This window comes from Cyprinodon tularosa, unplaced genomic scaffold (assembly GCF_016077235.1).
Source record: "Cyprinodon tularosa strain WSP-4 unplaced genomic scaffold, ASM1607723v1 ctg152, whole genome shotgun sequence".
Lineage (NCBI taxonomy): Eukaryota > Metazoa > Chordata > Actinopteri > Cyprinodontiformes > Cyprinodontidae > Cyprinodon > Cyprinodon tularosa.
In genome coordinates, this window is record NW_024038354.1 from 852,721 (window position 1) to 878,518 (window position 25,798).

Below are 25,798 nucleotides of genomic sequence, written 5' to 3' on the forward strand. Positions count from 1 at the left end.
TCAGTTGTAGCCAAAACTAACCAGCGCAATATTGAAATGGATCGTCTATGTAATCTTAATGTTTATCTTTTAATTAAACTCTGTTTTTTTTTTATCTGTGTATTTAGTTTATTAATTATGTGCTTTATGATGCTTTTTCTTTGCCTAACATTATTAAACGAACACAATAATATGCCTAGAGAATAATAAATGTTTTCTTTCGCTCTTTGAAACTGCTAACATGTATTTTGTTTTTTATGTTGTCTGTTTAGTACATGATACAACCTAAACAATAAAAAATAAAAGGAAAACATGTTTGATTTCAGATATATTCATCTCCAATTTTCAAAGTTTTTAAATCAGGAGTTGGAAACCAGGCTCACACTGAGTCTGGTTCTGCTGGAGGTTTCTTCCTGTTCAAAGGCAGTTTTTCCTCTCCACTGTCGCTACAAGCATGCTTAGTGTGAGGGATTGCTGAAGAGTCAATGAGTCGATGCAATCAGCTGGTTTTCCTTAGATAGAAAACTTTGAATCAATCTGACTGGATGATCTGGTGAACTGGAAAGTGACCTGAGATGACATGATGTGAAATGGAGCTATAGAAATAAACTGAATAGAATTATTTCTCGATTGAGATTTGGATAGACTGGCTTAAACAGTTCTCGTAAACTTTGTGAATTTAAGCAGTCACAAATTACTAGCAATATTTATGGTTATTTAATGTGTTTTAAGAGAAAAATCAGGTTTGTTTTTTTCCATTTCATTTTTTCCCCATTTGATTCATTCATTTATAAAAATCTTAATTTGTTAAATAAAAAATTAGTTTGCAAATTAAATATTTAGTTTGTTAGATAAATATTTTGCTCCAAACTGAATATTTATCTATTTATAAATATGTAGATCCAAATTAATTTATTTAACAAACTAAATATTTAGTGTTGAGCTAAATATTTAAGAAACTAAATATTTAATTTGCAAACTAAATATTTATTTAACAAAGTAAGATTTTTTATAAATAAATGAATGACATAGTGAAAAATTACTTGAAAAAATATAAGGCCCTGATTTTTCTCTTAAAACGCACTAACCATAAATATGGCTCCTAATGTTTGACTGCTTAGCTTTACAAACGGCGCCACATAATCTGTTTATCTTGGGAAAACAGAAGATTGCTAAATGTGAAAACTGTGGGTTAGATGAATCAATTATTGAGGAGGAGAGACAGCAATTAATTACAAAGTTTAAGCAAAGTAAAAGTTCAATTAGATTTATTTGAATTATTTAGAAGTTTTTCAGAAAGTAACATTTACAGGACAATATTTCGATATCTATAAATAAAACATTTGCAAATAGAATTTCATTTCTGAGTCATTCTGGTCCACACCCCATAATGGTGGATATTTGTTGCTGCCAACCACCAAAAATGTTAAAGATGAGCGGTCAGATAAAATGGCAAAGAGGGCAAATCAAAATCCTATTAGTTTTACAGTTAAACAAGTAAATCGTAGGGAAAGAGTTTTATTAAAGAAAACTGATGGGAAAATAGCAAAAAAGGTGGGATGAAGAAAAAACAAAATCGTGGTTTTATAAATTTCAGAAAATTGTAGGAAAAAAGAAATGGAAGACAAAATAGAAAGGAGGAGAGAAAGATAACAAGGTTAAGATTTCAGCAAACAGGATTGAATAAAACACTTTTCAAAATTCAAAAGCAAACTACTGGAAAATGTGATTACTGTGGAAAATATGAAACAATAGAACTTTTTATACTGGAATGTCATCAATATGAAAGCCAGAGAAGATATATGAGGAGAGAGTTTGAATGTATTAAAGAAAAGATTCATTTATTGGATATTTTGAGGAAGAATTTGGGGAGTAAACGTATACAAATAATTATTCGATTTTTTCATACAATTTGGTTATAGAGAGTGTGAATGTGTGTATGGTATAGACCGGTAGAAATACAAAGTGTATATAGATGGATAAATTCTAAGATTATATATAGCAGCATATGACATGATGTGGAGGGAAGGGTTATTAATTAAAATAAGAAGAATGGGTATAAATGGTCATATGTTTCGATGGATTAAAAATTTTCTAGAAGATCGAAGAATACAAGTGAGGATAGGGGAGGATTATTCTGAGAGTTGGAAAATTGAAAATGGAACACCACAGGGAAGTATAGTAAGTCCGTTATTATTTTCAGTGATAGTTAATGATATGTTTTGCTTTTAGCAGTTCAATGGGTGGAAGAGGTAAGACCATTAAAATCTATCATTTGCTCAGATTTCAGTTCGTCATTAATCAGTTTGCAAAATAATCAGTCAGTCAGTAGACCAGATATATTACTTGAAATACAACAAACACTTTACAGAATAAATATGATGGGGCTAGTGGTACATTTTGTGTGGGTTCCGGCACATAACGAGATAAAAGGAAATGAAAGGGCAGACAGGATGGCTAAGGAGAGTACCAATAAGTTAAGGGTAGACATTAATGTTAGTTTTGGTATAACAGAAATAAAGGGTATAATTAAACAAAAAGCAAAAGAGAGGTGGCAAAAGTTATGGAATGAAGAAAAGAAAGGAAGGTGGCTTTATAAAATACAAAAGAGAATTGGACCAATGAGAAGATCAGAAAGGAACAGGAGAGAAGAGATTATTATTTCTCGACTTAGAATAGGACACACTGGATTGAACAGATCGTTATTTTTGATAGGGAAACATCAGACAGGGAAATGTGACTGTGGGGAAGATGGGACTGTGGAACATGTCATTTTAAATTGTAGTAAATATTCGATACAGAGAAACAGGTTAATAAGGAAACTTAGTGACATGAAAATGAAACTTGACATTGTAGATTTATTGCAGAAAGAATCAGGAAGCAGAGGATATCGGGTTATATTTGAATTTTTGAAACAGATTAGGTTGTATAATAGGATATAGTTTTTTTTTTTTTTTTTTTTTTTCTCTGCCATGTAGTCCACACTCCATACCAGTTGGTGGCGGTAATGCTCACCTAACGTCTTTTGCCAACCGCCAATAAAACTCAATAAGAAGAAGAAGAAGAAGAAGAAGTAGAGGAGGAAGAAGACGAAGCAGCAGAAGAAGAAGAAGAAGTAGAGCCGCAGGCAGCATAGCTGCAGCTCGTTAGCTCATACGCAGTCCGGCTGCTGTCTCTGATAAATGCTGCTGGTTTCCGTTTCCTGATAATGAACCCTACAGATGTCAGGTTTGTTCCTATATTCGACATAACTTTCATTTTCTTTAGTAAACGAGCTTTTCAAACATCTCTCCTGTTTGTGAGGCAGACTGTTTACTAAGCTAGTTAGCTTGCTGCTAGCTTCCCTTCATGCTGCCGTTTCGCTTTTATTCCACCAAATCCTCTGAATGTGTCTTTAAAGCCAGGATTCAAATGAGGGAATATAAACTAAGCTTCTAGTTTAGCTTCCTGCAGCTTTCTTGAAATATTTGATGGGTTCGCTTCGTGTTTTTATCTAGCTAGTTAGCGCTAACTTTACTAGCTTCTTTCTTTCTTTGGAAATGTGCTCATACCTGCGATCAAATGGTCCATAGAGTCACTTAATCCTAATCTGAACCTTTGATTTATGTTTTAATCTGTCTAAAATGACACGATGCAGTTTATTTTGATCCAAACGTGGAGGATTCCTGCTAATGTAACTGTTAGCTTAACTTAAGCTCTAAACCAGTGGAAACCAGTTTAAAATGATCAGGGTCCGAATAAAGAAAACCATCAACCAGTAAAGGTCCAGAGACATTTTTTATTATAATCTGTTGCTTTAAACAGAATTTAATACTGAATTAAAATGCATACATGTTATTCATTACATAAAAAAAAAAAAAAAAAAAAAAAAAAAAAAATATATATATATATATATATAAATAAATGTTCCAATTTAAAATCTAAAGTGTTTTGAAGTAGAGAACAACAATCATTCTTGGTTTATAGATGATTTCCTGATTCCCATATTTTCTCAAACCCCTGAACTGATCGTTTGTTATTTTTCTTTCTTTTTTCTGTCTTAATGTTGGCAGTGGGCTTTAAGCTTTAAACCTGGGTTTGAATGGAGACTAAGCCATTCTCAAGCCATTCCAGACTCATTCCTCAGCTTATATATTCCCCAAAACTAAGACCGTTTGTTTAAACGATTGGATGCAAACTCTTGGTACTTCAACATATCAGGAAGCAGATTTCTCATCTCAATCAAAATATTTATTTTAGACTAAGAGGCTTAAAAGTTTCACCAAATCTAGTCAAAACACCCAAGAGCGCCTCTCACAACTTCAGAAGAAACTTCTCCTCTCAGGTCTGGATGAAGAGATGCTGAGTTTGGAAGCAGAAAACAAACAGAGTTCATCCAAACTATGGATGATCCTAATTATCCCTTCTACAAAAATCCACAAAAAACTGAAAACATTTGGGCAGAAACTGCACACATGTTGGCTGGATGATGGTGAGGATTTTTTTTTTATGTGAAATTAAGCACTGATTTTGCTCTTGAATTTAATAATATGGCGCATGCTCTCCTGGAGCTCAGAGGAAGTCAGAGCGGAGCAGGACGGGTGGAACAGGAGGCTGTAGGCTTTGCTTTGTGCAGGAGGTCTGGAGCGGAGATGGAGGATGTGGGGTTAGACGCTGTCCTCAGACAACAAGCTGTAATTTATAAATGTTTTAAATCAGGTCGGGTCCGGATTAGCCAGCAGGTGGATCCGGACCGCATCCGCTAATCCGTGACCTCTGCTGTAGAGTTAATGAAATGATCCATTTTCTTTGGGTTCTCCAAGCAGCGGGCTGGTGAGGGAAGTTGGGCCCATATTGGTCCAACTAACAGCCAATGTTTAATGTTTCAAACCAAAGGTGGGCCAAAGTTAATCTAAATGCAAGTATGCATGGGGCTTTTTATGCTTTCATAGAAGTAGTGACACGAATGCAGTATAAAAACTAAAATTATAGGAAAAAAAGAGCAATGCTTAGGCTGCATGGGGAATATTAAACCGTGTTATAAGAGGGAATCAAATAAAAAAAATATGTATTTCCAAATGATTTTGTTAAACCAAAATTTGGAAATGTCAGAAAAGGAAGCAAATACAAATGAGTTTTGTAAATATTCCACAAACATAGGATCTGATATTGCAGAAAGCATTCCGGAGACTATAGGAACCATTCTACTTCCTGGTTCTAGCTCCTTCCTAGGTGTGAGCACAATTTAGACAGCACTTATTGTGGCACTTCAGCCGTAGAAAGTTTCCTCAACGTTAGCTGGTCATGTGGCGGGGAAGAGCTCCCAGCTGCTTCTGCCAGAAATAAATCTTTGTCTCCCAGCCAGACACGTCCTGTTCTCCTGTTAAAGAAACAGAAACAGACGCGTGAAGAAGTTAAATTTAACCTCCTAAATCTGTTCAGGCAGCAGCAGAGCTGATGAGGTTTAGATCAATGCGTGGGAGATAATTGGTTCACATTCTGACACAATGGGAAAGTTTGAGGTGTTTGTTTTAAATGTGGAATAATTCAAACGTTTAGATTGGCTCTCCTCTGTTTAACACCAATAAAAAAAAAGAACTGTGCCTCCTGTGGATATCACAGATTGTTAAGTTTGCTAAATCAAAGTTTTCCAGCATAAAAGTATATTTTTATATATCAGCCTGCACCGTTTGTCCATCTCTGATATTTTTCTCTGTTTTCCAAACTTTTTTCTGCGAATCCTTCAGCTGTGAGAACATCTGTGAGAGGAGATCGTAGGTTCCTCACTCGATCTGTTCTCATAAGAATCGGAAGTTATTTTCTTCAATCCAAATTCCCTGAATTTACACAGATGTACACTTTGTTTTTTCTGTTAAAAATGCATCAGAGATGATTTGGAAACAATGAAAACGTCCTAATATTCACACTAATTCATATGAAGATAAAATTTCATGTTTTATTGTGACTCCTTAGTGAGGATAGTGATAAAGGTGATAAAGAGTCATTTATAGAAATGATGATAAAATTATTGCTGGTTTTAATTCTCAATTTCAAACCATTAAAAGCTGAAACTATTTGTTCTGATTTAGGGCTGCAAATAACAATTATTTTGCAAATTAATCTGTCGATTTTTTATTTTATTTTTTTTGATTAGTCTATTAATAATCAGACAGCCAAATGTTCCTTAAATACTTTTTACTAAATGAAAGCAGGTGAAACTAAAACTTTTCCACTTTGAGGCGTTCTGGTTAAAGCAGCTTGATGGAAGAAACTTTTTTATCTTAAATGCTAAATGTTTATATATATTTTTTACAATCTTGGTATAATTTCTTTCTCAGCTAAAGGCATGTTTTAGAGTCTCTATACTCCAGTTAACGATTGCATCTAAAAATATCAGTCATGTTTTCAATTCAAACTATAGATATAAAGTAATAGATTAAAGAAAAGAATGGCTTAAATCATCAAATCGATGTCAGTTTAATCTGCCAAAGAGGCGGGCTGTAGTGATTTAAAATTTCCAGCAGGTGTCAGTAACCAGTGACACAGTATTGATACAATATCAATAGTTTGCTAATGTGTCGAAACGCTTTATGACGTCTGATCTACCCATCACTAACGGACAATATTCTCCAAAAGACAAAAAAACCCTAAAATGATCCTATAGTTATCAGGCATTCGAAGAGTCTCGTAAACTTTTCAAAGTTTGAAGCTAACTTGCTTGCAAACAGCGTAACGTACTTGTTCCACTCAGGAAAATTGTCTGTAGGGAAGTTAGATATTCCACAGCGCCCTGCGTCACGCCGACATGTGACCAATACGAGGCAACGTTTGAGCTTAGCGCAAGATTAGGCCAGACTACAAAGGACATTCAAGATGGCGGCCCGGTGAAGACCCCACCGGCAACTTAGAAATATTTGAGCGAAGGCGGGCTTACAATTTGTTTCTTTGCATTTTGTTTTTTAGTAAATGCCGTACATCGTACGGCGTTGCTGCTGTATAGCTAAAAGCCTGATCGCAGCTGAACGTAGACCACCCTTCAAAATCCCAGAAAATCCTGGCTCTGTAGTCAGACAAAAAGCGAATGTAAGGATGTGTTTGAATTCATGCGTCCTTCGAGGGCCGATGATAAAGGTTGGCAGCCCAGAAGCTGGGCTGCCAACCTTTGACTGTCTGATGTAGAACTATGAAGCTGTAATTAGGAAGCATATAGAGGGAATTAATCACAACTGGTTTATTGTTTGGTATGAAATAATGTTTCTTTAACATTATGCCATCCTGCCTGGTGTTTAACGCTGTGAGTTAGCCACGTTAGCATGCAGTTAGGGTGATGATAAGCTGGGAAACGGTTTTACATTTCATCGGCCTTAACCTGTGCTGATTGTTTTTCCTCACCAGCCGCACACTGATAGATCACTGGAAGCTGCTGCTCTGATTTGACCTTAAACGCCTCACTGATAAACCAAAGAGGCTGAAGCTCGATCTATGCCTGATGCACGCGGGTTAACGTACAATGAGGCACACAGACACAATGTCCACAGCTTCAGTGCGTCTTCCGTGGCTTCTATACTCCGTGCTGCTTTTTCACTTGTGCCTAATATGCTGTCCTGCTCCAGGGGGCGGTGCAGCACAAACCACAAGCTTACAAAACCACATTACATGAGGAAGTAGAAAATACAATTTTCTACCAGCATCTGTAACGGTCTGCGGAGCTCGCAGCAGCAGTAAGCAGAAATGAAGCTTCAGGAATCCTCCTGTTTTTACACTTTTAAAGGTTTTTGGTTTTATTTCTGGGTGCATCAAGCCAACTCTGCATGTTTGTTACCTCAGGAAGTGATTCGTTCCTCTTAGGCCTGGGAAATTTATTGCATTTAGGGCTGCAACAACGAATCGATAAAATCGATAAAAATCGACTTTTAAAAGCGTTAGCAACGAATTTCATCATCGATTAGTTGTGTCGCGCGATTATTGCGTCATCCGCCGCGCCGTCATCACTGCCTCTTGACTGAAAGAGGAAGAAAAAAAAATATGGCAGAGCGAGTCAGCGCCGCAGGTGCAGTGTTGCCAACTCAGCGACTTTTCAGACCCCTCCAGCGACTATTTTTCAAAAAAGCGACTAGCGACAAATCTGGCGACTTTTTTCGGTTTCACTGGCGGCTTTTGGAGACTCTTACGTGAAAGCATGTATCGTTTCTACTCTGCCGTGGGGCGCCTCCCCCACCCCAACCGCGTTTTCCTGCAGGAGTCCCTCTCAGCGCTGCAGTCAGAGCCTCAGCGTCCAGACTGCAAATGAAGCGCGCATGCGCCGGGATTGACGGCGCAAATTGATCACAATAATTAAAATAGCCTGCGCTTTGTAAAGCGAAAAAAGTGATAACATGCAACTTTTTTCAAAAGAAATTAACATGGCACGGAACCACCATGTTTGTTGGGTTTTAAAGTGGGGAAACGTTACGTTAGTTTCTCAGGTAGCTCATCTGATGCTTTCCTTACTGTGTTAGTAGGTTACAGACAGTGATAAGGTTGGCTACTTATTTTACTTTTAATTTCATTTGAATTAGCTTAAGCAGCGTTTATATTTTCTTTATAAATAAATTAACTTGCAAATTATGAGGGCAAGGCTTTTAAAGTTTAAATCTTCTGGCAAAGATAAAGTAAAGAAGATCCTGCAATTTATGGAAGTAAAGCAGAATAAAATCCAGCAAGATCAGTAATATGTAAATTAATTATCTGCCACATTCCCATGTAAATATCTGTCTTTGGAGGATGTGTTTTTTAGCACCCCTAGTTCTCTCATTTTTATTCCAAATACAATTTATAATTTGAATCACAGGGCTATTTTTATCTCTATGGTTCAGTATTTTCTTAAGTAGCAACTTTAACTGCTGTACTTTCCTGTCTTAAAAGGCAGAACTCTTCTAGTCTAAAAAAACTCATTTGTTGAAATGGGGGGGCCTATTGTTTGAACCCCTTAGGGGCTTTTAAAAACAAAAATGTCTTTTTTTGCGCTTTATGAAACAAAGTACCCTATATTTTGTGGATGTACAGCTACATTTCTCATGTAAGTTTGCGTAGTTTTAACACAAACATTTATTTTTCATATTGCACCAGGACAGGTAATGAGCAACCTATACATGTGTGCTTGTTTGTTCTGTCTAAAATTTTTATTTTGGAATAAAGAGGTTAATATAAAAAATATTTTTTGTCCGATTCATCGATTAATCGAAAAAATAATCGTCCGATTCATCGATTTTTAAAATAATCGTTAGTTGCAGCCCTAATTGCATTTGCAATATAATCGCAGTTTAACAAAAACACAATTTTCAAATCGCATAGACGCTGTTTTTTTTTTGTTTTGTTTTTTTTAATCCCACTGTAATACAGAGTAAGAAAGAATTTCTCCCTCCAGCGCTTTAGGTGGTGATTAAACTCATAAAGTGGGTTTGTCGTCACACAGAAAGGTAGAGTTTCAGTTAGCAGCCAGTGTTGTTTCTGGCAGCCATCTTAGTTTCATCATTATGATGATGTGATAGTTTTAGGCGCCTAAAACTTTAAAAGGTTTTAGTCAGTTTTATGTTGCAAAACAAAGTTAACATTTATAATTTGGAATAAAAAGCAGATTATTTCCCAGACTAACAGCTCTATCCTAGATGCTACAATAGCTGGGTATAGAATGCTGCCGTGCAGATCATCATTGCTGTTGGGCAGAAAACTTTGATTTATAGAATTAAGGTTTCATCTGAGGTATGAAACCTTAGATGACCTTACAGATGGTTTAATCAATAAATCCTCTTGACTTCTTTGATGTTAAAGTTAATAAATATTTGTATCGTTTTTTCTTCTTCTCCATTATTAAACAGTTCTTTCTTTGCGATAATAATGGACCAGTATTCCCTCCATATTCCAGGGTCTTTAAAGGGATGATTAGTTTTCTTAAGGACTAGGATTATAATCTGGATTTTCTCTGCTTGGGTCTCATCTAGAATTCCCTTTTTCCCCTCAGGGATGACCTGACGACAGAAACTTCCAGCAGCTTTGTCCTCTTCCTGCATCATCCCAGTTCCGTTGGGTAGAATATCCTCCTCCATCGCCGCCATCAGCTCCCGGTTCGTCCCCGATCGCCCTGACCTACGGTGACCATGTACTGCCTGCAGTGGCTCCTCCCCGTGCTGCTCATCCCCAAGCCGCTGAACCCGGCCCTCTGGTTCAACCACTCCATGTTCATGGGTTTCTACCTGCTCAGCTTCCTGCTGGAGAGGAAACCCTGCACCATCTGTGCCTTGGTGTTCCTGGCCGCCCTCTTCCTCATCTGCTACAGCTGCTGGGGCAACTGCTTCCTCTACCACTGCCAGGATGCCGCACTGCCGGACGCCGCCCACGACCCCGCCATCGTCGGCACCTAGGAGGAGGCGGCATGAGCAGGCGGCGGCGGTGAAGGGGATTTACTGTAGAATGACACTGCCACGCCGGAGGAACACAGAGGGCTCAGCCAACGGTTGGAGACGAAGATCAGCAAACTAGAATCAAAGGGAATCTTTAAGTTTGAGCCGACAGGATGTTTTATTTCCAGCGTTTGGGTCTGTGAGGCATTAGAAAGTAGAAACTGAACGTTTTCTGTTTCTCCTGGTGTCCAAAGCTCTGCAGCCCGTCTGCGAGACGTTCTTCACGGTCCGATAAAACGCAACAAGCTTCTCCTGGACCCATCAGTGTTTCCACCTCTTCCTGCGCCTCCATTTTGTTTTGTTTTTTAAGCAGATTTTCCTCCTGCATGATTTGCTGTTTTCTTTTTTTCCAAACTGTCAGATTCAGTTTTTAACTTGAACAAAACGCTGAAACCTTCCAAAGGGTACCGACCGGCGGTCGGCCGGCGCGGCGTCTGCTGATGCTGAAATATTGAAACCGTGCGGACTCTGCAGGCGGCCAACAAGGAGACACGGGTCGGCCATCTTTTTTTATCAACCGTAAGCAATACAGGAAGCTGGAACCACCTTTATCCCTGCAGGACGTCTGATGATCATTTCTGTTTCCACGGTGATCCGGCGCTCCCAGTGCTGATGTTTAGCTGTCAGACTCTTTGTTCCGTGTTCCTGCTGTGGGGGGGGGCGAGGAATGTGCTCAACGCCGCAAGTTTACCTTGGTTTTAATTTAAATAAAGTCTTTCTTCAGTGTTTGGATGTTGTGCTTTTTTCTTTTTACGATCAAGCAGATTAGAGTCTGCAACCTTTGGAAGGGAAAGGAGCCATTTTATCCCAGAGTCCAGCTAATAAAACCCTTTAGACACAATGTTTAAAATAAAAAACAGATTGTTTTAATACGTTTTTGTTGAATCATTTAGCAAAGCAGGGTAACAACAAATAACAGACGAATGCAGGGGAGGAACAGTGGCGGATCTAGACCAGATGTATCGAGGGGCCAGCGTGTTTTCATGGGGGCCCAGAAAAGCATGAAATTAAAAACGGAGCAAGAGATTTAAATATATTTAGAGAGCTGCATGAAGGGAAATTTATTTTCAATTTGATTCAATAGAAATTCTATTTCTTATGAGGTCAATATACATTTATAATTCAGGAATTTTACATATTTTTAACTTAATTTATATTACAACTGCTGTTTTCTATCAAATTTGAATTAGAAGTCAAGAAAAACTTAAATTCATCTGTAAAAATTAGAGGATTTTTTTTTTTTTGTGAAAATAAAACATTTATCAGATGCAAACTGGGATCCTATCTCAATACCACTGAAGTCTTATCATCATCTTATTGTTTTTGAATAATTAGTAAAACAGAATTTGTGAAGAAAAAGAATGAAATGGATCCAAAGGACCCGACAGTAACCATGTCTGTTCCAGCGCAGATCATCATGAGAATTTCTGGCCCCCGTTGGCCCCTGTCTAGAACCGGCCATGGCGAGCTGTATGCTGAGGTTAAGATCTCCCTGACATGAGTTTTTGGAACTTGGGATGTCTGCATCACCCTTCATTTAGATGAGGCAGAAAAAATGGTTTACTGAAACTTTTCCATACTAAGAAAAAAAGGGCAATTTAATCCGCAACAAAAGGCTGATTCCTGTTTTAACCAAAGTTTCCTCTGAACTCCTTCAGGCTTCAGTTCTCTGGTTCAACCAGCAGAGGGCACCATTCCTGTGACAGATTGTATATTTTTTTCCGTCTAAAATCTTAAATCCGTGCTCTGGGTTTTGTTGCTAGTTGACATATTTTGATAAAACCTGAAGTCATAAACAGAACAGATCAAAGTGAGCAATGGGTCTGCGATTAATTTCAAACTTCCTCTATTCCAGAACAGTTGAACAAAAAAATAAAAACTTTTTAAATCCCCTCTGATGCCATCTGTAAATCCTACATTTTGATGTTAAAATAAAGCAGCAGAACGACACTGAAGGGGAGAATCCTGCTTTTATTCAGTCGAACAAAATATCTATTTTTACTCCTGTATCATAAACACAGGGAAGGATTTAGGAAATGGAGAAGCCAACACATAGAACAGCCCCATTCTACAAATAGAGAAATGTTAATAGAATAGACATCCGTGATCTGTTCTAGGTTTTGTCCCTCTCTTCTTGTCCCTTTTCTTCTTGTTTTCCTCTCTATGTTTTGTACTCAGCTGACTTTTCATGCTGTCTCTAAAGGAATGAAAGATTTTTTCCAAGCACTAAGCTCACTTAGCTGATTGCTCCTTCCTGTGTTTCCAAAAAGGCCAAAGTAAATAACCCAGTCCTTCTTTTCACTGTAGACAAGCCATGATCTGCTTCTCTGTTCTCCATTTTTCATTTGGATGAAAGAATAGCTGCATGAATCATGACAGCAGACAAGATAGAGGAGAGCAGGAGGCGGGGTTACCAATCTACTTGCTCTGGAGAGCAGAGTTCGCTGCTTTTAGATGTTGTCTCCAAAGTCTCCAGTAGCAGAAAAAAGTCTCTAGATTTGGCGCTAGGAGCTTTTTAGAAATCAAAGTTCTAGAGGGGTCTGAAAAGTGGCTAAATATAGCGACTAAAGCGCTAAGTTAGCAACACTGCTCTTTGCATGGTTTGTTTTCAAATGGTTTGCTGCTGTCTGTTTGGACCTTTCTGAACATGTGCAGCAAATGGACTGATCCAATATGGTGGACACTGAAGGGGGGGCTGAGACACACTTAATATTATCAGCGTTCTGATGGCATTTTAGCCAAAGGATTTTTATCAAAAACATCAAAAATGTGCAGAAATAAATAATAGTTATATTAACCATTCAAGTAAAATGAGTTTTATGGGGCCCCCAGGAACTTGGGGCCCTGGGCACCTCCCTATTATGGCTGAAAGGTAAATCCGCCCGTGCATAAACACATATTAAAAACATCCACGATGAAAATAAATGTTCATTTTTGATTTCGATGCTGTATCCGACATTCTGTAATAGAAAATGTTTCTGCAACTGAGAACTAGCAGCTCTTCATGTCTTCCTCGTCTCTGCTGGTTGCAGTTGCTAAAGGAGAAGTTTCCGTCTCGGTTTCCTGACAGGTCAGTGAAATTAGTCACAGTCCGAGTTCTGTTCCAACATCTCCTATAAAATGGTGATCTCCGTCTCTTGGTTCCGGTAAGCCTCCTCCTGCATCTCTACGGACATCTGCTGCATTCTCTGGAAGGCCTCGTATCCTTTCTTACCTGGACGGAAACAACAAGAAAGTGAAACCATGGCAACCGGAGAGGCTGCCAGGATGAAGAGACGCTCGGGTTCGCACCAAATGACAAGATGGTTTCCTTGGCGGTGCTGCGTAGATCTTCATCCGTGGACCTCCACAGCTCGGCGATGTGGTCCACGCTCTCGGTGGCCTGGCGAACAGAGAGAGGCGGTGAGTGAGTGGAGCTGCCCGGGACTGGGAACGTCGGCTGGACCGGTTCTGCTCACCCTGAGGCATTTCAGAGCCAGGCAGGATCCCTGCTGGATCAGAACATCCGAGCTCTTCAGGCTCTCCGTGTAGAAAACCAGCGCCTGGAGCAAAGAGCCAAAACACACCATCAGAGCAGCGCTCTCTGAAACCAGCAGCGCGACTCAACTGGGATCAGTGGGAAGCTGATGGCAGACATGATAATACAGAGTCGGATAACTGGCAAGAAAAACGTGAATTTGTAAATGAAAGTTAAAATTGTAAACAAACATACAATTTAAGTTTGTTCCTTGTAACCTCAGATAGATGAGAGATCAGATTTTAATCTGTAACGCTACGTTCAGACCGCTAGCAGCAGAAATAGCTAATTTACATGCAAAGTCAATGCTTGAAGTGCATCAAGGTGCAGCTAAACGTCCCTCAGCGCGTTTTGAGCAGCAGGAGCAGCACCTCATGAGCTTCTGAGCATCTGAGGCGCAGGACGAGCTGCTGGAGTTGGAAACATTTAACTTTAGCTGCTGGACGCGCCGCATCAACCAATGAGAGAAGCTGATCTGGGAGCTGGCAGGGAGTCAGACACAGCACTGCTGATGCAGAGCGCTATGATCACTCCTCTGAAACAGTTTATTAACGCCTAAATTAACTTCAAATGTAGAAACCTGCCGGCAGAATATGTTGGCTTTTATTATCCTGCTGCCTGCAGTTTGTAGCACAGACCTGAAAAACGCTAACATCTACTTCAAGCCGCCACCAACAGTAGGGGAAAACCCCCAAGAGGCCTGAGGGAGCTGCTGCTGGGGATTCCCAGTGACAGCGCAGCGCCGGTATGTGGGGGTCTGAGCGGCTCCCACAGAGAAATAATCTTTGAAGGCAGGATGGTAATCTGGATGAACTGACTGCACAGACCATGTTTTCAGGAGGACTTTCTCACTTCAACATAGATTCTAACTACTTTTTACCCGCTGATCACAGCTAATATAGCTGCCATTGTTCCAGGCAGAGAAAGGATCGGGTAGCTCCGCCCACCACGCATCAGACCCACTTTATCACCGCGCAGCTAGAGCAGCAAAGATGCTTCAGCTACACGTCAGAACTGACTCAGACTGTTGAGGAGGACCAGTGGACCATCCTTTTTCTAACACACTTAATCCCAGGTGGGGTCACGAGGGGTGCTGGTGTCTACCTCCAGCTGCCTACAGGTGAGAGGCGGGGTCCACCCTGGACAGGTCTCCAGTCCATCGCAGGGAAACACAGAGACAAACAGGACAAACACTCATTCACGCATAAGGAGAATTTAGAGAAGCCAGTGAACCTAACAGACCAGTGGACTAATATCTTATAATTTATATATAATTCCTCTATCTAAACTATCTAAACTAACTAAATCTATCCTAACAGGGTCTAATCCAATGCAAATGAATAGATAGCATCTACTATAGAAATCACTGACTGTCAAAATTCACTGGCACCTGTAATAGATGTAATCCGTCTCCTGCTGACCTCATGTTTTGGTCGTTACCAAGATGAAAGATTTTTGGTGTGAGATATTTGCTACCGTCCACAGGGCTGCATGCAGGGAGGATCCCTCCTCTTTTTAAGCTATTTCTGATATTCTTTAAACTAAATCCTTCTCAAGCAAAGCCCGACACTGCATGGCTTTCTGTTCTTTACTGGAAAGACGTTTAATTTAGCTTATCTGGGAAAATACTTACAGTCGACTGGTCTAAGAGGTTCTGTTCAATTTCAAGTTGGAGAGGCTTAGATTTTCCTTTAAGGGTTCATTGAGTAATTTAATCATTCAGTAGGACCTGGGACCCCCTGCTCTCCATCATACACACTCTACACATCCAACCAGTTGAGTTATTTATTTTTCTCCTCTTTAGATTTCGATGTTTTTTCTTTTCACTATTATTTTTTCTTCAGGTTATTAGTATTTTTGTTTTTTCATTGCTGTTCCCTTTCTCTTCCTGTCCCTTAGTCTGTAATTTTAATCTACTGTCATTTATGCTCTTTGCTTAAGCGTGAGGTTGGGGGGATGTGGGTGTGGGAGGGGCTGGTGGGTGGCTGTTTTTTCTGAATATTGTTTTTTGAAAAAGGGACTATTTTTTGTGTTTGGGGTCCATTTCTGGGCTGTGGCTCAATAAAGACATCCATAAAATAAAATAAATAAATAAAAAATTCTCCCTGAAATTACATCTGTGAATTGAAACAAGTCCGGCTCCCAAACTATAAATAGGAAATACAATAAATTGTTTGACAGAAAGGCATTGAGGAATATTTTTCAGGTGGAACCAATATTTTAAATTTAACCATGTCTGATTTATAGGTGATTAAACAAAGAAAAATGAAAAATATTTAGCCTCGCCAAATTTTCTTCAAAAATAAACACTGAGAAAAACACCATGAAAGTCAATTTTAGACTTTATAGATCCACATCTTGATTATGAAAGTTGGCACGCATGTTTAACCCATCAGGATCTACAAAAAAGCCTCTTGGAGCCATGGTCCAAACCCCACAGGAAGTCGGCCATTTTGAGTTATAACTCAAGCAGATTTGGACTGAATCAGTTGAAGCATGTTTGCTCCACAGAGTGGGCAGAGAGCTAGGTGGAAATGGGATTTTAACACAAAAGGTGCAAAAATGATTTTTTTTTCCGCTCATAAAAGGGAATCTGGTTTTATAAATATGCTGATTAATATTATTGGAGACCTTCTGCATAAGACAAAGCCTTTGTTCCTAAGATTTAGCCGTTGGTTCATTAAATTTACCAATAATATCAACAAACGTAATAGAAAATAAGAATAACAGAGCAAGCTCATGTAACGCATGTTAATAAACTGAAATGGTCACACAATGACCTCTGACCCCTCCTTGGAAAGGTCTGAGCCTCTGGTTTCCAATAATGGCGGCCATTAGGGGGCGTGGCTAAAAATGAATGCCTGCTGTTGCATTACTCCTGCAGAGTACATGTCAGGTGGAATTTTAAATCTCATTTTATTTGTTTACGCAGCTATAAAACAAAAAGTGTTTGTGAAAAAATAATTAAATAAATTTTAACGCCCCATTTGAAAGACGTGTGGATGAAACACCATGTGACTGTGGTTTGGCCATTTCTATAAATAGATAAACAGCAGCAGGTGTCGGCTGGGCCCGGTACCCACTGGGCTTAAGATTTACAAAAATAGTTTACAATCATTTTAGAGTAAATTAAATATTTATATGAAGTCAAATTTACTAAGATTTTGATAAATCTTTAGATACAATTTTCAGACTTAAGTAAAAATCTTTAGATCTTCTTTGATATTTTTTAGGAAAGCACCAAATAGATTTAAAGGTAAAGATTTGTGGAGCTGTCCTTCAGCACCGCTCCGTTCGGATCACCTTGCTCCTGAAGGCCTTGCAGCCTGCCGCTCTGCACACGCAGCTGCTTGCAGCCTTGCAAACTTTGTGGTTGGAGTCGACCAGCAGGGCGGCAACAGTCTGCAGGGTGAATTCCAGTGGGAGGAGCTCTGATAGTCTCCGCCCCCTCAGCTTATTCAAAGCCCTCCTCCGTTTGGGGCTGATCAGTGCTGACAGGAGGTACTCTGGGGAAAACAAAGAGCCCTGATGCATGAAAATCTGACCGACGTCAGATCCAGCAGCGCGGCGTTTAGGCGTGAAGGCTCTACCTTCTCTGGAAAGGCGGGAGATGTGCTCCCCCAGATCCTGGAAGCTCCAGCGCTTCAGATAAACGGAGAGCTGGAAGAGGGTGACTCTATCTGCGCTGCAGATGGATCGACAGCCCGGCAGCAGCCTGCAGGCCGACTGCAGCTGCTGCAGGAGTCTGGAAAACACTGCAGAGAGGAGGAGGAGAGAGGAACTCTGGGAGAGCTTGATGATGGAGGTAAGAGGAGACAGAGTTAGGTCTGACAGCTGCTGTACCTTTCTCCGACTGTCCCGGCAGCTTGGCTTTCACCTTATGAGTGTAACGCTTCTTCAGCGTCCTGGAAAAGGTCTCCCCATCGCAGCAGAACGGAGAGCTGCTGTCCTTCACACACTCCTCCCAGAACAGCAGAAGGTTCCTGGACCTCTGGGCTTTAGGGAGGCCTGCAGGTGGAAGCGAGGAGTGTCAGATGAGCCCAGCATCAGGTCTCTCTAAACCTGCGGTTTTCCACTGACTGTCTCTGGCGGTGATGTCGTCCCTCCCCTCCAGCAGCAGACAGCCGACTCTGTCCAGAACCTCCGTCTGGTTGGACATCTCCTGCAGCAGCTCCCTGCGAGTCGGACCGAAGTCGCTGGTTTTTATCGTCTGAAAGAAACAAAGAGAACTAAGGAGGTGATCCGGATCAGTCTGGTAGAGGAGACCAAAGACCCAACAGACAAAAGCGTCACATTTTTTGTTAATGAAAAAAGAGAAATTTGTAATTTATATTGAACATAAACTACTGTATTTTATTTTGGAAAGGTTATCCCCAAAGAGGTTGCATTTTTTTATGCAGCGGTTTGAATTCTCATTCAATGTGTATGTTGTAATGTTTGCTTCACACCAGCAGGGGGCGAGTGCGGGTTACGTTGTTTTTTCCTCATTACTGCAGGATATTTCAAACTGAAAAGCGTCTCCTCTTCTCTCTCAGGAGTATATCTGTCAATCAAGGTGCTGTTGCTATGGTACCCGTTACAGTTAATACAACTATTTCTTATTTTTGCACATTAAACCCACCTAATTTGAAGCAAATAACTTAGGAACTATAAGCCCAAATGACGCGTGTGATACATTATTTAAAAGCTAAAACCTTCTAGTTTCTGAATATATAAATAAAAATGGTGAGTAGAACACAGCCTAAGCTGCATCAGTTCAAACATGACTCAAAGTTGTTTTCTTTATTCTGGAAAATGAAAGGCGTTTTTGAACAGCAGTAATATTGTTGAGAAAAGGCAGGTCTCATTGTATTCCATTTGTTCTACATCATGTCAACCACAACTGCAGAACATTTCAGACCTCTAGCTGCAACAGTTTCTACGGAGCGTATTACTTTCACCACAGAGAAAAGAAATCTGACAGCTTATCTCAAAATGACGAGATCGATATCTCGTCATTATGAGGTCTTTCCCTACATATGGTCTTAAAGCCTGATAAACCAGACTAAATGTGAGATTAAATGTGTAAACAAAAAGCCTGTAGGTAAAACGGCGAATACGTCCTTCTTCAAAATGAATGAGCGTAAAGCCTCTTCCTGCTCACGTTTAAACGGAAACTCAAAGTCTAATCCTTCCAAACTGATTCCAAAGCTGAGTCAAACCAGAACTGTTCAATAGTTGTTGCCATCTTCCTTGTTGTGTTTTCTCCAGCGTCGCACAGCTTTGTCGTCACGCCCTCAAAACCCCGCCCACTTTGCATCCAGAAATTCAAAACACATCTCTGCGTTGTGATTGGCCCGCCTCTTCTGGGCCGAGGCTAGACGACTGCAGACAAAAATGGTTTTGGCCGCTGGCGGGTGGGGCTAGTTAACTAGACTACTTAAAAAGTACTTTTATTGAACAACAGCAACAGAAAGGAGAACTTTTAACTCAATACTCTGAGCTCTGTGAGCGCTAACCTGGAAGCTGCTGCTGCTGCAGTGCATGCTGGGACAGCTGTCCAAGTCTGCTCTGATGCATGCTGGGACAGCTGTCCAAGTCTGATCTGATGCATGCTGGGTAAAGAGGGAGGGGCCAGAACAACATCAGGGGACTTTGTCCGTTCTTGGTCTGCTGTTCTAGTGAATTGGAACAGTGCTAGGGCTGAGGCTGACGATGTTTCACGAGGACACGAGGACGCACAAGAACACATAGAGAGAAACAGCCTCAGAGTTTCCCTGATTTATAGGTTTAGAAAATGTTGAGTTTTCCATTCTAGTTCTGGTTAAAACACCTCCTCCCTGACGCGCCCCTCCCATCAGCCCCTCTTCTAGCTGCACCTTCTACTCGCTCTAGAAGCTACGGCTCTATAAACAATAAATTCTTCAGGTGTTTCTGCTCTATTTTTTATTCTTAGGAAGAGTGGTTCTGGATTTATCTGACAAACGGTTTGGTACCTGCAGCAGGATGCAGCAGATGTCTAGGTGGGTCTCCAGAGCCTGGTCAAGACCCCAGTTCCCAGAAGTCAAAGGGGCAGCGACCAGCTCTTCCTCTGATTGGCTGTTGGACAGGAGGCCCAAACTCTTCAGGGTGTTCTGCTGGAAGGAACTGATGCTGAGGAGAGAAGAAGAAGCGCTGCTCCAGAACACGTCACTGATGTCCAGATGTCCCCTGAGTGGCGGCGAAACTCACCCACTGTCTTTCAGCCTCATGCTGCCCAAACAGGAAGTGTCATCATCTCCGTTGAGGTCGAGGGACAGGAAGTCAAAGCTGCCCAGGACTTCCTCCACAGCCAGCGTTTCCTCTGATGGCGAGTTCCTGAGAAGGGACAGGTCGTTCTGCAGGAGAAGAGTAGAACATCAGGGCGCCGTTGCTTCAGCGCATTCAGTGTCTGACCTCAGACGTACCTTCAGGATGGTTCCCAGATGCTGAACCTGGTGCTCCAAAGCCCGGAGCTCCTTCTCACAGCTGCTTTCTGTGTGAAAGGACTTCTCCAGCTCTGCCATCAGGGCTCCCAGTCGGACGGCCTGGGCCCGGCGCTGGGCGCCGCTCATGTTGGTTCTCCCTGAGGCTGGAGGCTGAGTGGGCGGTCTGGGTGGGGGGGCGTCATGGTCAAGAGATTCCTGCAGAGGGTGAACATGAGGCCCGGTGAGTGAAGAGCCAAGAAAAGAGCTGGAAGAGGAACCCGCTGAGATCTACCTGTTCACATCTCTGCTGCAGAGCGGCGCCATGTGTCTCAGGGTCCGGTTCTCCTGGCCGGTTCTTCCTGAGGATGTCTGGCGTGCTGGACCTGCACAAACATCACCAGCATCAAACTGGAGCTAAGAGTTCACAGGAATCAGAAGCTCCTCAGTAAATCCCAGCCATCAGCACCAGTGCTGGTCTACTCCTGGTTCTGGTCCCGTGGATCCAGGAACAAACTTTCTGCCTGGTCCATCTTCCTGGTTTTGTTCCTAAGTTTAGATTTTAGGCGTAAAACGGAAACACAGGGTCCCCTGAAGTCATCACCGTGTTTCCGGATGTGATGTTTAAGGGGGCGCCACCTGTCCTGGTTTCCTGGACCTACTCTGATCTTTAGGTGGTTGAAGATCCACCTGTCGATCTCCTGCTCCATCTTCCTCTCATTGATGACCAAGACCCCAAGACACCTAAACTCCTCCACTAGGGGGAGACATCCTCCCCAAACCAGAGAAGGCACTTTACCCTTTTCCAGCTGAAGACCATGTCTCAATTTGGAGTCACTGATCCTTAACATTTTTTACACTGTATTATAATTAATACATTAGTGTCATTAAAAGTCGTAATTAGGTCATATAAATGTTAAATCATTCTGGCTGAAACATGTCTATAAATGTTCTCTTTATCAGATGATATTGTCCCAAAATATAGAAAATTTCTCTTTTAAAAATAAATCCTGTCTTAAAATCTGTTTTTTTTTCCGTTATCTTCTGCAGGCCAGTTAGTTCTACGTCAGCCTGAACACCTAAATTCATCCAATCATATATCAACAGTCATCTGTCAATCAAATGTTTTCGGTCATAGCATCTTGATTCATATGTCGCAGCTAATATACGCAACGGTTGGAATCAGAATCCTTTCCTTTCCCATTGAGTTGCATCCCAGTGTTCACGGGGATGGACGTCTGTGTCTTCAGCAGGCGTAGAGCTAACAGAACTGGCAGCGTTGTGAGGCAAGGGCTCAAACATGTACGGCTGGAAGCCTTCTACACCAAACCAAGCTTCTGTCGCCCTGGCGTCCTCTTCCACAACATCTTCGTCCCCGCTTTCCTCCTCTAAATAAAAAATGGATGACGGAGGAGACTCATCCACGACCTCCGACACTAAACTCTCCTCCTCTTGCATGTTTCCTCTGTCCATAGCGTTCCTTGACAGCGTCGTTTCTAAGTCACCAATTTAGTGCTACTTGGTCCCAATGGAATATCCCATTGGGAACCTGCTAGCACTAAGTTGCTAACTGGTTAGCAAGATGCTTCCCACAAACCGGCCACAACCAAACTTGCTTGCGAACCTTGCGCCACAACAATCCCGCCCCCTTGATAAACGACCAATCGTATTGACTTTATTCACTCGTGTAAAGTCGGGCACCACTCGGGAGAATTCGGGAGAAGCGTTTGGAACAGCCGCTTCCCTACGATTTTAAACTAATTTGTGGATCTACATAATATATAGTGGGCTGAGCAATGTTTTTTATCTTCACATAAGACTCCAAGGTGACTGCAGACACAAACAAGAGCATTTGGTTAATTCTACATGATGGTATCACTGCTGCCACCTTCAGGCTTAGAGGAGAACTGCTTGTTTTGGGGGTATTTAATTAAATCCTAGGGGGAACAACCAATGGCCTGGTAGGGGTGGCCAGTGATTGGCTGAGGGTGTCCATGGCCGCCCTGGCAGGTGCTCTAGATCCGTCACTGTTTGCGTTTCAAATAAAACAGCTTGTCTTAATTTTTTAGTAGCGTAAGCATTTTTGGCAGAACTTATAAAACCCTACTTCGCCTTTCTGGTTCTGTAAAGGTTGTAAACCTCATCTAGCGAGGTGAAAGCAGCCTGTTTCATCCTGAGAACAATGTTCTGGATGGACGGATGGAATCCATCCATCCCGGGTAAATCTGGGGAACATAAGCTCTAAATTACTTTAAGGGTGGTTCTCACCGCGGTAAGGCCAGAAGGGAAGCTGCTGTAGTGGCTTCCCCCGGTGACGTCTCCACCACGCCGCCCCACTCCTTCTGGTCAACCTTCTCATCCATCCTCTGCCTCTCCTCCCGCTCTTCTTCTTCCACTTCCTCTCCAAAGGGAAGCTGAGTCTGACTTCCTCCCAGGCTGGAGGAGGGGTAGCTGTGAGCTCGGATCAGACTGGAATCAGATTTTAGACCAGAGTCTTAAATCAACCACAGATAGAAACTTTAAAAGTTTTCTATTATTTCCTACAAACGTAAACCTTCTAATCTGTCTTTAAGCAGCTGTTAGAAAAGGTCCATTAGAGGAGATAGACCAGAAAAACGACTCGGCCCGACCTGAGGAGATCCTGATGCAGCCAGAGGGTCTTCATCCAAGACCTAAACTCTGATGCCTACCTGGAGATGTAGGGACTCTGAGGGCCTGATGTCATGGAGGTGTGTTCAGGGTGGGGCAGGTAGCTGAGCAGGGACACGCCTCCTCTGGTGGGACGACCTTTGGACACCAGAGAGGGGAGGGAACCCTCCTGATCCTGCAGCCCGCGAACCATCGACTGAGGAACATGAGAAGACATCAAGTCACATGAAGTTCAGGGTTACAGATGAAAACACAACAGATTTAAACAGTTTAATCAACCGATTAAACAATAAAGACCGGAAGAAAAAAGGACGACATAAAACCTAAGATGACGTCGGTGAAACCGGGCTGATAGAAAACCAAAACATCTACATCCTCTTTCACTGCTTTAGGTGGAGCTGCCAGTGATTCTGCTCTCAGGCTGCCATCACTGAACCAGAAGCTCATCAGGTCACCATCCTCAGACCAGCTGAGCTGCATCTCCCAGCCTGATCCATCAGAGCTGGTCCAGCTGTGGACCATCCAGCAGGTGGGGGTGTAGGTCTGTGACTGAAAGAGCTGCCATGTCTCTGGGCAGGACCTCCTTCATCATACTCTATTGTTCAGTGCAGCCGAACCTGCTTGGCGTTTCTGTGGGAGTGGGGAGTACCAATATGGCGGACGATGGCTTCACTTCTTTCAGGCAATCAGCAACCCAGTGATGGGTGGGCCCTCCACCACAGCTTCCAGCTCCTCTTTGAATCTTCTGCTGTTTCTCAGTAGAAGGAGCAGCTGGTTGTTTGTTCTGGAGCTCCATCTGTTCTCATGTCTGCAGTTACAGACCATCCCAACTATTACCTGGTTTATTCAGGTACGCAGGATAGAGTCAGTTCACAAGAGAAACGCCTCAGATACCAAAAAGAAGACGGTATTAGTGTGAGAGAAATAATAGAAGTATGAAATAAGTTTAGGAGATTCAAACTGGAGGAAAGCAGGAGCACATCAGGACAAACGGACACTTCTATGATCACTCCGCTTTACCCGGTGCCATCCATTACTGTCCACACTCTACTGTCCTCAACAAAGACAATTCAGGGTAGAAAAAAAAGAAAAATTGATGGATGGATGGATGGATGATGGATGGATGGATGGATGGATGATTGGATGGATGGATGGATGATGGTTGGATAGATTGATGGATGGGTGGATGGATGGATGGATGATTGGATGGATGGATGGATGATTGGATGGATGGATGATGGATGGATGGATGGATGGATGGATGATGGTTGGATGGATGGATGGTTGGTTGGATGGATGGATGATTGGATGGATGGATGGATGATGGATGATTGGATGGATGGATGGATGATGGATGGATGGATGGATGGATGATGGTTGGATGGATGGATGGATGGTTGGATGGATGGATGGATGGATGATGGATGGATGGATGGATGATTGGATGGATGGATGAATGATGGATGATTGGATGGATGGATGGATGATGGATGGATGGATGGATGGATGATGGTTGGATGGATGGTTGGATGGATGGATGATTGGATGGATGGATGATGAATGGATGGATGGATGATGGATGGATGGATGATGGATGGATGGAATGGGTGAATGGATGGATGGAGGGATGGATGGATGGATGATGGATGGATGGATGGATGATAAATGATGGATGGATGATGGATGGATGGATGGATGATGGATGGATGGATGATGGATGATGGATGGATGGATGGATGATGGATGGATGATGGATGATTGGATGGATGGATGGATGGATGGAATGGGTGAATGGATGGATGGATGGATGGAATGGGTGAATGGATGGATGGATGGATGGATGATGGATGGATGGATGATGGATGGATGGATGATTGGATGGATGGATGGATGATTGGATGGATGGATGGATGGATGATGGATGGATGGATGATTGGATGGATGGATGGATGATTGGATGGATGGATGGATGATGGATGGATGGATGGATGATGGATGGATGGATGGATGGATGGATGATGGTTGGATGGATGGATGATGGATGGATGGATGATTGGATGGATGGATGGATGGATGGATGATGGTTGGATGGATGGATGATTGGATGGATGGATGGATGATGGATGATTGGATGGATGGATGGATGATGGATGGATGGATGGATGGATAATGGTTCGGTTGGATGGATGGATGGTTGGATGGATGGATGATTGGATGGATGGATGGATGGATGGATGATTGGATGGATGGATGGATGGATGGATGGATGATGGTTGGATGGATGGATGGATGGATGGATGGTTGGATGGATGGATGGATGATGGATGATTGGATGGATGGATGGATGATGGATGGATGGATGATGGATGGATGATGGATGATGGATGGATGGATGGATGATTGGATGGATGGATGGATGGATGATGGTTGGATGGATGGATGGATGGATGGTTGGATGGATGGATGAATGAATGAGGGATGGATGAGATGGGATGATGGTTGGATGGAAGGGATGATGGATTGATGGCTGGATGGATGATTGGATGGGATGGATGATGCGTTGGATGGACTGGCTGGATGAGTTGGAATGGATATGGATGATTGGATGATGGATTGATGGATGCTTCGATGATGGATGGATGCATGGATCGACGGATTGGACATGGAATGGATGATGGTTTGGTTGCGATGGATGTATGATGGACTAAGATGATGGCATGGATGGATGGTGATGGATGGATGGATGATGGAAGGATGATGGAATAGGAACGATGGCATGGATCATGGATGGATGGATGATGGATGAATGGTTG

The 25,798-nt window shown here is 41.9% G+C and overlaps 2 protein-coding genes across 3 annotated transcripts in view; one reads left to right on the plus strand and one right to left on the minus strand.

Moving 5' to 3' along the window:
• The first annotated feature begins 3,043 nt into the window (after positions 1 to 3,043).
• LOC119779869 (bladder cancer associated protein) lies at positions 3,044 to 11,125 on the plus strand. Its single transcript, XM_038279707.1, has 2 exons — positions 3,044 to 3,207; positions 9,959 to 11,125. Exon 2 carries the CDS (start codon positions 10,095 to 10,097, stop codon positions 10,356 to 10,358), a length of 264 nt encoding a protein of 87 aa, XP_038135635.1. The 5' UTR covers positions 3,044 to 3,207; positions 9,959 to 10,094; the 3' UTR covers positions 10,359 to 11,125.
• A 1,998-nt stretch (positions 11,126 to 13,123) lies between these two features.
• Positions 13,124 to 25,798, minus strand: part of ripor3 (RIPOR family member 3) — a 57,361-nt gene continuing 44,686 nt past the window's right edge. For both annotated transcript variants that reach the window (XM_038279709.1, XM_038279710.1), the window contains exons 14-26: positions 23,027 to 23,181; positions 22,605 to 22,805; positions 20,632 to 20,722; positions 20,340 to 20,555; positions 20,125 to 20,270; positions 19,890 to 20,046; positions 17,995 to 18,124; positions 17,758 to 17,922; positions 17,505 to 17,669; positions 17,218 to 17,420; positions 13,856 to 13,939; positions 13,689 to 13,779; positions 13,124 to 13,611 (exon numbers count right to left, since the gene is read on the minus strand). In XM_038279709.1, coding sequence (XP_038135637.1) covers positions 13,511 to 13,611; positions 13,689 to 13,779; positions 13,856 to 13,939; positions 17,218 to 17,420; positions 17,505 to 17,669; positions 17,758 to 17,922; positions 17,995 to 18,124; positions 19,890 to 20,046; positions 20,125 to 20,270; positions 20,340 to 20,555; positions 20,632 to 20,722; positions 22,605 to 22,805; positions 23,027 to 23,181 — 1,905 coding nt within the window. In that variant the 3' untranslated portion in view covers positions 13,124 to 13,510. The remainder of the gene's footprint in view (positions 13,612 to 13,688; positions 13,780 to 13,855; positions 13,940 to 17,217; positions 17,421 to 17,504; positions 17,670 to 17,757; positions 17,923 to 17,994; positions 18,125 to 19,889; positions 20,047 to 20,124; positions 20,271 to 20,339; positions 20,556 to 20,631; positions 20,723 to 22,604; positions 22,806 to 23,026; positions 23,182 to 25,798) is intronic.

Coding starts and splice junctions, on each gene's coding strand:
- LOC119779869 (XM_038279707.1), top strand. CDS start 10,095: ATGTACTGCCTGCAGTGGCTCCTCCCCGTGCTGCTCATCCCCAAGCCG.